Source organism: Anolis carolinensis, chromosome 4 (assembly GCF_035594765.1).
Source record: "Anolis carolinensis isolate JA03-04 chromosome 4, rAnoCar3.1.pri, whole genome shotgun sequence".
NCBI lineage: Eukaryota > Metazoa > Chordata > Lepidosauria > Squamata > Dactyloidae > Anolis > Anolis carolinensis.
This window is the reverse complement of record NC_085844.1, coordinates 251,917,563-251,928,733: the sequence shown is the minus strand read 5'-3', so window position 1 is coordinate 251,928,733 and position 11,171 is coordinate 251,917,563. Positions and strand designations below refer to the sequence as shown.

The window sequence follows — 11,171 nt, the reverse complement described above, 5'->3', positions numbered from 1 at the left end:
TCTGGCTACCAGTATTAAAAAACTCAAAAATCAGAACAATAGATGGGAAGCAACACTCTGAGGGCAGAGGAGCCCCAGGGACAGCTAATGACTCTGAACAAAGGTTGCCCTCCAGGCAAGAGACAAACCTTTCCAATGCTAATTAGGGTGATTAACTGAAACAGTAGCGCTGGCTTCCAACTGACAAAGGACTCTTGTCACACCCTGGACTCTCCACAAATATATATTTACCTTCCTTGCCTAGTTTATCCATGCCTCACAACCTCTGAGGATGCCTGCCATAGATGTGGGCGAAACATCAGGAGAGAATACTTCTGGAATATGGCCACACAGCCCGAAAGACATACAACAACTCCAGGAAAAGAGATTCCACCTGAATATTAGGGGTTACTATCTGGTGGTCAGAACAGTTCAATGGCAGCATCTGATGCTGCCTGGGCGTCTAGTGGTGTCTCATTCTCTGAAGGTTTTAAGCAGAGGCTGGATGGTCATCTGTTGGGGGTGTTTTGATTGTGTCTTCCTGCCTGATAGAAGGGGGTTGGACTGGATAGCCCTTGGGTCTCTTCCAACTCTATGATTCTACCCCACCCCATATCAGCATCACTTTTATGGCCAGTCAAGATGCAAGACACGAAGCAATGGATACAGGAAGAGATGTTTTACCTAAACATTAGGAAAATTGTGTTGTCAAAGGCTTTCATGGCCAGAATCACTGGGTTGCTGTGTTTTTTCGGTATGGCCATGTTCCAGTAGTATCCTCTCCTGATGTTTTGCCTGCATTTGAGGCTGCTGGTATCCTCAGAGGTTCTGTTGGCAGTGAGGCAGGTGGGGTGCTGTATATATATCTGTGGAATAATGTCCAGGATGGGAGAAAGAACCCTGTGGCGCAGGCGGGAGAGCAAGCCAGCTGCAATTAACTGCAATGAATCACTCTGACCAGGAGGTCATGAGTTCGAGGCCCGCTCGGAGCCTATGTTTGTCTTGTCTTTGTTCTATGTTAAAAGGCATTGAATGGTTGCCTATATGTGTAATGTGATCCGCCCTGAGTCCCCTTCGGGGTGAGAAGCGCGGAATATAAATGCTGTAAATAAATAAATAAATAAATAAATAAATTATCTGTTTGAAGCAAGTGTGGATGTTGCAATTAGCAAACTTGAATACACTGAATAGCCATGAAGCTGCAAAATCAATCAGGGAGGATATCTGCATAGAACAGTTGTTCTCAGCCTGGGGGTCCCCAGTTGTTTTGGCCTACAACTCCCAGAAATCCCAGCCAGTTGACCAGCTGTTAGGATTTCTGGGAGTTGAAGGCCAAAATATCTTGGGACCTATAGGTTGAGAACCGGTGGCATAGAGGTAGCCTGGCTTCTGTTGCTTGGAGGCATCCTCTGTTAGGCAAGTGTTAACTGGCCCTTGATAGTTTGCTGTTTCTGAGTGGTGTTCCTTCTTTACTGTCTTGATCTGGATTTTTAAAAAGTACCGGCAACCACATTTTGTTCATTTTCATGGTTTCTTTATTTCTGTTGAAATGGTCCACATGCTTCTTGTGGATTTCAAAGGCTTCTCTGTGTAGTCTGGCATGATGGTTGTCAGAGTGGTCCAGCATGTCTGGGTTCTCACAATATTCTGTGTCAAGTGCCAGTTAACACCTCCCAAATAGAGAGAGCCTTCAGCCAATAGAGGCCAGGCTACCCTTATTCAGATATCTTCACTGATTGACTTTGGAGCTTCATGGCTACTCAATGCTATTCAAGCTTGCTAATTGCAACATTCACACTTGCTTTAATAGACAAGGGTTCTTTCTTTCTCCCACCCTGGACATTATTCCACAGGTATATATACAACCCACTTGCTTCACTGCCAACAGAGCCTCTGAAGATGCCAGCCAGAGATGCAGGCAGAGACGGTCCAACCATAAGGCGAACTAGGCACTTGCCTGTGGCGCCATTGTCCTGGGAGGAGGGTACCACTCTCCACCTCCTTTTCTTTTGGGCCTTCCGGCGGCCACGCTGGGCCTCCCGGTGCCCGTGCTGGGCTTTCCGGCCAGCGCACACCCACCTTCACACCACGGGAGCCCACCTTCGGGGCCTTCAGAGATTGTGAGGTCTGTGGGAACTTAGAAGCTAGGTATGTGGGGTTTATATATCTGTAGAAGGTCCAGGGTGGGAGAAAGAACTTTTTTTGAAGCAGGTGTGAATGTTGTAATTAATCACCTTGATTAGCATTTAATGGCCCTGTGGCTTCAAGGCCTGGCTTCTTCTTGCCTGGGAGAATCTTTTTTTGGGAGGAGTTAGCTGTCCCTGATTGTTTACTGTCTGGATTTCTTCTGTTTTCAGAGTGTTGTTCTTTATTTATTGTCCTGATTTTAGAGGGTTTTTTTTCAATACTGAGGGCTATCTGGGTTATCTAAGTCCACACTGCCCTATATCCCTGTTCAATGTTTAGTGCTAAATTCGCAAATATAGTAATTCCTACATAACATTACCATGTAGTGAACTGCTGCCGTTCACCTTCCGGACCCAATTCAAGGTGCACGTGATCACCTACAAAGCCCTGAACGGTTTGGGACCCTCCTACCTTAGTGATCGCCTCTCCCCCTACGAACCTGCGCGATCTCTTCGTTCGTCGGGGGAGGCCCTCCTCTCGCTCCCACCTCCGTCACAAGCACAGTTGGTGGGGACGAGAGAGAGAGCCTTCTCCGTGGTGGCCCCCCGGCTCTGGAACTTGTTCCCCAGGGAAATCAGGCAAGCCCCCACCCTGGTAGCATTCAGAAAGAGCTTGAAAACCTGGCTCTTTACTCAAGCCTTTAGATAAAGATTGCTAATCCAGAAGCAATCTGTATCTGTGACCATTCTTGTACCGGTTTGCACCTTTTACCTTTGTCAACTCGATATAGTCACAGGGTCTATTCCCATCCCAATTTGCACTTCCAGAATTTGCAGCACTTTATCAGTCACCTTGTGTTTACAATATTTATATGGTGCACCTTACCCAGTCTACTTTTACAATCTCTCCGTTTTAATCCATGTTTTTATTAGTTCTTGTTTTTTATTGGCTAATGTTTAATTTTTTTTTATTGTGCAAGTTGTTGTCTATTGCTGTGTTTTATACTGCTACTGTTTTTATTCGGGCTTGGCCCCATGTAAGCCGCCCTGAGTCCCCTCCGGGGAGATAGAGGCGGGGTATAAAAATAAAGTTATTATTATTATTATTATTATTTTTCTATTGATTTGTGGTAAAACATGATGTTTTGGTGCCTAATTTGTAAAAGCATAATGTAATTTGATGTTTAATAGGCTTTTCCTTTATCTTTCCTTATTATCCAACATTTTTGCTTATCCAACGCTTTTATTCTTCAGTGATTGGTGGGGGGGGGGGGGGCACCAAAATTCTGTTCGCCTACACTTGAAAAATACCTAGGGCCAGCTCTGGATGCAGGCGAAACATAATAATAGGAATAACTTCCTAATGGTAAAAGCCATTCAAATGTGGAATTCATTGCTTCTTGGGAGTTCAGTGGAGTCTGCTTCTCTGGAGGTTTGTAAGCAGAGGTTGAATGGATGACCATCTGTTGGGAGGGTTCTTTCTGGGGCTCCCTGTATAGAAGAAAGGGTTGGACTGGATGACCTCTGGGGTACTCTTGCAATGCTAAGATTCGGGAATTCTGCAAAAGAATTTGGTGACTTGTTTAGATATCTCATTCCAATGGATCATGCTTTGGCGCTAACACAATGGCTAACTATACTGCCATATAATGCAATTTGAATCTGTATCGTATGGTCAGTGTGGGCTCACATAATGCAGCTTAACTGCGGTGAACTTCATTATATGGCAGTGTAGAAGGGAGCAGAGCTGCAAATAGAATAAAAGATTAAAAGAGGAAATGGAAATACTCTCAACAATATACCATTGTGTCTGCAGGCTGCTAAACTAGCCGCTTAACCTCCTGCCCTCCCTGCAGAAGAATAGCAGCGTGTCCTCTCCTTTGTCAGCATCTGCTGTTTAATGCATCTACTAAATCATATTTATCGATTTGAATTACGATTCCCTGGCAATTAACCAGCTCCTGCTCTCGATGAGGTTCTCCATCTGTCTCCTTGTACCAGAACCACCTTTCATCTTGTTATCTGCGCTCTGTGTGCAAGGCGCCTGGTCTTCCGTGCAAGGAATGCGCTTGGCAGCAAATCCATCCTCATCCCATGATCTGTATGTAGGTAAAGCCACTTTTACAAAAGAATAACCCAACGTTGGCAGAGCCAAGCATGCTGCCAATTTCCTTGATTGCAAAACCCAGTAAGGCTGCATTTTTGGGGAAAACCCAGAATAAATAAAGCTAAATTGTTTTAGACTTAATACAGGAAGTTTTCTTGCTTTCCTGTACATTTAAATCATTTCTCGCTTGTATTGACCTAAAGGCAAACCTATATAGAGCGGAGAGAGTGTTTATTTATTTCCAGCATTTATATTCCGCCCTTCTCACCCCGAAGGGGACTCAGGGCGGATCACATTACACATATAGGCAAACATTCAATGCCTTTTAATATAGAACAAAGACAGACAAACATAGGCTCCGAGCGGGCCTCGAACTCATGACCTCCTGGTCAGGGTGATTCATTGCAGTGATTCATTGCAGCTGCTCTCTAGCCTGCGCCACAGTCCGAGCCCAAGTGTGAGTTACCCACAGCCAACCCAGCTTTTAGTGAAGTATTATTTGCATCTCCTCTTATTTTTATGGACTACTAGCTTGGGGATCCGGCGGTGCCCGGGTTATTAGAAGAAAGCACTGTTTGTTTTGGGATGTTAGGTTATATCACTGAAGTTTAGTCCAGATCTGTTGTTGGTTGGGTTCAGTGCTGTCTGGATAAGGGTGAACTACAACTCCCAGATTCCCAGGGCACTCACCCCTAAACCCTGACAGTATTTGCAGATGGCCATGTTGGGTTGTGTGCCAGGTTTAGTCCAGATCAGTTGTCAGCTGGGTTCAGGACTCTCTGGATAAGGGTGAACTACAACTCCCAGATCCAAGGTCAATCACCGCCAAACTAGGCCCATATGCACAGTTGGTCGTGTTGGGTCTGTGTACCAAGTTTGGTCCAGATCTGACATCAGCTGGGTTCGGTGCTTTCTGGATCAGGTGAACTATAACTCCCAAAATCAAGGTCCATTCACAAAAACCCCTGTAGTGTGTTCAGTTGTCCATGGGGCTTCTCTGTGCCAAGTTTGGTCCCAATCCATTGTTGGTGGGGGTCACAGTATCAGCGAAGGTACTGCAAGTCCCATTATCCGTGGCAAGTTTGGTCCAGATCCATCGTTGGTTGGGTTTGCAGTGCTGTCTGGGTGTCGCTCAAGTACAACTCTTGTAAATCATGGTGAATTCTCCCCAAAGCTCTTGTTCAGTCGCTGGTCAATTCCTCTGTTAACTGTGTGTCATAAGAAAGGGTAAGAAAGGGTAGGAAAGGGTTACGGTAGTGGCAGTGGGCGGGATCATGCAAATCAAGGTGGAGAAGTTTTGGAATCCAGAAATTGTATACAGTTAATGAATATATATAATGGTAAGGGTTTCCAGTCATAGCCAGGGAGCTCCAAACTCATGCTAGAAGCTGCATGTGATAATGTCCAAATCCTATTTCCATCTTCTCCAATTCTGATGCCAACGTGAAAAACATCAATTAGAAGCAAAAGCATTTGGCTAACCAGTTTTTTTTCCTTCTGCAAGATTTGTGCTTGTATTCAGAAAGCATGCAAGAAACAATCAAGCCCAGGAGCAAATTCCAAGAGAAAAGGCAGGTAGAAAACTCTTCCATCTTTGCCAAAAATAATACCAAGAGAAGGGGCAACATCAAAGTGGAAAAATATTCTTTATTCTCTCTCTGTCTTCTGCATCTTGGCCATTAGCTGTACTGAACGTCTGCTCCAAAGAGCAGGAAGTCCTGCAAGGATACAAAGGCAAACATTTAGAAACATCCCCACTGGATAAACAAGGAAAGATAATTGAAATCCTCCGAGTGCATTAACATTCTTGGTAATAACAATTATGGGTTTGTTAACCTTCATCAGTTTATATTAATGCTCATCCCACTGCTCCCAAAAGAAAACACGCCACAGGCAAAATGTGCAACTGGAGTGTATCATGTACTATGATAAATTAACCTTCTTCATTTCAAGAAGCACTTCATCTTTTTAAAAAATGCACATATCATTAAGTATGATCCTCACTTTTGTCCAGATCTAATGGCTAATAATTTAAGTTGATTCTGGGCAGCTCTTGTGTCCTTTCACAGCCTCTAATCTTTTATAATTTTGATTAAGAATCTATCTATTAGAGTTGTGCATGGATCTATTTTCAAAAACAATCTTTGGCTGCTTCGGACACCCGTAACAACATGGGCTACATTGACTTTTTTTCCCAGCCGCATCAGAACAGTAGCTGTCAAAAATGACGGCTTTTAGGGGTTTTTTTGGCTACACATGAAGAGAAAGAATCCCAGGACGGGTGTTTTCTTAAGCCCTTTGCTTTTAAACCCTGATCTTCTTGAAAGCCAGAAAGGAAAGGATCCCAGAAAGAGTGGATTCTTAAGTCCAATACCAGAAAGCGGAGCCTTGTAAATTTCACATTACCGCCAATGGGTTGGATCTTCCCAGATCTTTTTCCATTAGCCAATTTCAGGAGACTCCCAAAAATGGATCTGGGTATCCACCAAAATTCGGATACTAAAATGGATTGCGGTCCAGCCGAATTGCACAACCCTAGTATCTACTACACTATAAAGTTAATGCAGTTTGGCACTATGGAGTCCTGGGGGCTATAGTTTTGCAAGATCTTTAGCCTTCTTTGCTGAAGTGGGCTGGTGCCTCAAAAAACTACAACTCCTAGGATTCCACAGCATTGAGCCATGGAAATTAAAGAGGTGTCAAACTGCATTAATTCTACCCTAAAAGCACTAGGGTAAAGGTAAAGGTTTCCCCTGACGTTTAGTCCAGTCATGTGACTCTGGGGGTTGGTGCTCATCTCAATTTCTAAGCCAAAGAGCCGGTGTTGCCCATAGACACCTTCAAGGTCATGTGGCCGGCATGACTGCATGGAGTGTCGTTACCTTCCTGCCGAAGCAGTACCTATTGATCTACTCATATTGGCATGTTTTCGAACTGCTAGGTTTGCAGGAGCTGGGGCTAACAGCGGGCGCTCATTCTGCTTCCGGGATTTGAACTTGGCACCTTTCGGTCGGCAAGTTCAGCAGCTCAGTGCTTTAACACACTGCGCCACCAGGGGCACTAGAGTACTTAAATTTTGCTAATTTTGTGGCATTTTCATTGGCACTAATGAAAGTCCAAATTAATTTATGAGTGCGCCATGATTTATCATGTGGCCTGCCCTTGGTTTTATTGTTCTTTGATCTTGTTTAATGTAGTGTATATTTTCTTTTATTGTGTTGTTTAATGTGCTATGATTTGTTGTTCTATTATATTTTGTGATATTGTATTGTTCTGGGCATGGCCCCATGTAAGCCGCCCCGAGTCCCCGTTGGGGAGATGGTGGCGGGGTATAAATAAAGATTATTATTATTATTATTATTATTATTATTATTATTATTATTATTATTATTATCTTAAAGCCAAGGCAGCCAGTGAGCAGTGGCATCATCGTCATCATCATAATTTTATTGAATGTATTTGGGGTTTCCCCCCATCCAGTATGTTTTGCAATATTGACATAATGGATCTCATTTTTAGGGAGTTTTCCTGCACATCTTTCTTAACTGCAGCCTTAGGGAAATTTCACTGATCAGCCATATTTTTGTTGACTTTGAAATGACCCACCTTGTGAGGCTGAAGGACTGGGTTGGAAAGCTGCAGGTGATCCAGGAGAGGAAGCGGGAACCCCTCGGCCAGCCGGGCTGGAAAATAACATTCAGAGTGATTATCAAGACCTGCACAGGACTAACCTAATGGGAGTCAAGTCAGAAATGGCCATCTCCAGATTGGCACCTTTCTTTGCTTAAGCCAAGGTTTTAATCTCCCCCAGGCCAAGTTCTGTGAGAAAGAAGACCTTAACTCTGCCCTCCAAGTAGAGCATGCACTCGAAATGCCTTCTGTATGGCCAAAATATTGTGAGTGTTTATACATGTGGACATTTTTATCCGATGCATTATTTTCGAGATTGCAGAAGTAGAGTTGTGCTCACAGTATCATTGCGCAGGCAAATGTCTAGGAGGTTGCACATGGATGAGCATTGGGTTGTGCACTCAATTGCACACTTGGCTGCACACTCCACTCACTGCCCTGCCCTTCAACGCAAGGCTCATGCAGTCCTGAACTTCCATATCTAGACATTGAGGCTATGCAAACTCTGATACAAGATCTCAATGAATAGTTTTGCGATTTGGAAAGAGACACAGAAGGATTGGAGCGCAGCCACAAAATCTACTCTATAGACTCTGAGAAGAACACAAGCTGAAAGTGAGTCAACAGTGGGATGCGGTAGCTAAAAAGCAAATTTGATTCTAGGTTGTATCAATAGTGTTCCTATTGAGAGAAGTCATAGTTACACAAACAAACACAAAAGGGAAAACATTCACATGTATTCTAACACTCATTCATCTTCCATGCATTCTCTGCAAATCTGCCATTCTGTGGAAACATAATCTCTTTCCGTCCCTTGGAGAAAACGGTAGGTGACCAGACCCCACTGTCTGCCAGACTTTTGGATAGTAAAAAGGTCTTTTGCATAACAATTTTCTGCTGTTGTTGTTCCAAAATGTTGTAAATGACTGACAGGTTGTTTTGCAACTAAAACATGCCGGCTCCACCAGTTCCTGGCAGATTTTGGTTTCTTTCTTAAGTGATGCTGGCTCTTCTTCTTAATGTAAGGAACTGTTGTGTTGACTTAAAGCAGAGGTCCCCAAACTAAGGCCATGGGCCGGATGTGGCCCTCCCTGTCCTAAACTTTAGACTTAGTGTTGACTTAAGTCTGAAACAACTTGAAGGCAAACAACAACAACAATCCTAACTTTGGACTATATCATCATAATCCGGGCCCCCAACAGTCTTAGAGTCCATGAACCGGCCCTCCACTTAAAACTTTGGGGACCCCTGACTTAAAGAATCTTTGACCATGTAAACATATTGTTTTCAACCCAAGAGTTAATCATTGTCTCTGGTCATGTCAGAAGCTCAGCAGTTCATTAATTCTTCACCTCCTTTTGTAGTTTTCCAGGATGGTGTCTTCAGTCTTTGGCAAACCCCATTCTTACACCTTTCATACAATTTCATAGATTATTTTCGTGTCAGGAGCAACTTAGGAAGCTCTAAGCCACTTCTGGTGTGAGAGAATTGGCCGTCTGCAAGGACGTTGCCCAAGGGACGCCCGGATGTTTTTGATGTTTTTACCATCCTTATGGGCGGCTTCTCTCATGTCCCCGCATGGAGCTGGAGCTGATAGAAGGAGCTCATCCACACTCTCCCCGGGTTGGATTCAAACCTGGCAGCCTTCAGATCAGCAACCCAACCTTCAAGTCACAATTTCATAGAATCATTGAAGCATAGAATCATAGAGTTGGAAGAGACCTCAAGGGCCATTCAATTGAGGTCTGCCAATTGAAATTTCATTCAATTTCATTCAGTCCACACATCATATTTGTCACACAGTTCTGGACAAAGCAATTCAAGAAGGAGGTGGACTACCTGTCCACAGGAGGCAATTTCTTAGGATCTCATTTCAAATCTTTAAACATGGCTCTAATGTCCCCTTTCCTTCTCTAAGGCAAACATCTCCAGCTCCCTCAGATGATCCTCAAAGGGATTCATGGCTCCAGATCGTTGATCATTTTGGTTGAACTTCTCTGGACACTTTCCATCTTATCCATCTCCTTCTTGAAATGGACACAAGACTATTTCAGGTGAGGAGGTCTGATCAAAGCAGAAGAGTGTGTGACTGAGGACAACTGGTGTTCTGGTGTGTTATTTGTGTTTTGTAGCAATATATATTAAGCATTTAAATGTAAAATAGTAATAATAAAATGATAATAATAATAAATACACATATGTGATATTTGTCTCCATGCTTTGTCCAGAGACTTACTGGCAAATTGCAATCCAAATTAAAGGTATTCATTCCCGGCTCCCCAATTAATCCCTTTCCTATGGGGGGGGGGGAGGGGGATGAATACAGTTTAGAACACTGTAATATGAATGCAGATTGACACCACTCTTGTGACCAAAATATGCATATATGATATGTGATATGAATGGAAGAGTGAAAGAGAGCTAGAAATTTGAGGCCTGCAAACCATTAACTACCTGCACAGGAATTGTAATTAAAACCTGCTAACGAGACCTGAAACAGTTGACCTGCCCAGCAAACTGTGATAAGAACTGTGACTGATAAGAGAAATGTTTACATCTGTTAACATCTGTCAACATTTGCTGACTTGATGAACTTTTGCTTGTGTTTGCTAACACCAATCAAGAGGAATCAACATCTGGTCCAGGAAACTGAGGACATTCCAGGATGGAAGACGTCTATCACTCATTTGCAACTTTGGGACAACATCATCAGCAAAATATTGCTATATAAGTGACCTTATGAGAGTCCAGAAGGTGTGACAGACAGCGACGCTGTTCACCCGCCATGCTCAGTGGAGATGGTGTCCTTGGGAGTGGCAGATCTGCTCTGGGAAAGCAGATTCAGCAGTTCACTCTTTGGGGCCTCTTTTTCTCAGGGAAAGAGGAAGGAGTGCATTTTGAAGTCATGGTCTTTTTGAAGTTTTGGCGTTTTGGAACTATGTCTTGGCAGGCAGCAGTGGAAGCTGGGTCTGGCCTAAGCAGGTGCTTCTCCAAGGAGGGAGAAAGAATATGGTAATATTTGTGTGCATGAAGATGGATGCATGTTGTGTGTGAATGAAGAATGAAAATGTAACCCCCCCCCCCTTTGTTTGTTTCTTAGCCAATGTAACTGTAGGTTGTTTGTGAATCCAATGTAGTTGCATAGAATCTGTATGTTTGTATGTCTAAATATGTTCTTTGTTCTGCTACCTCTCAGACTGAAATTGCAATAAAAAGAACCTATGCTTTAAAGTTATTGAAAAGTTATTCATAACATTTTTGGTGTCAGAAGTGGGATATTCTGTTCAGTCTGAGCAGGATGTTTTAACTTTTGTTGTAAAAGTCTTCAT

General features: G+C 43.4%; 1 protein-coding gene across 1 annotated transcript in view; it reads right to left on the bottom strand.

Annotated features, from left to right (window-relative positions):
* Nucleotides 1-4,426: 4,426 nt before the first annotated feature.
* The window catches only part of LOC100553275 (bactericidal permeability-increasing protein), a 46,476-nt gene continuing 39,731 nt past the window's right edge, over nucleotides 4,427-11,171 (bottom strand). The window contains exons 14-15 of the mRNA XM_062979202.1: nucleotides 7,819-7,895; nucleotides 4,427-5,930 (exon numbers count right to left, since the gene is read on the bottom strand). Coding sequence (XP_062835272.1) covers nucleotides 5,892-5,930; nucleotides 7,819-7,895 — 116 coding nt within the window. The 3' untranslated portion in view covers nucleotides 4,427-5,891. The remainder of the gene's footprint in view (nucleotides 5,931-7,818; nucleotides 7,896-11,171) is intronic.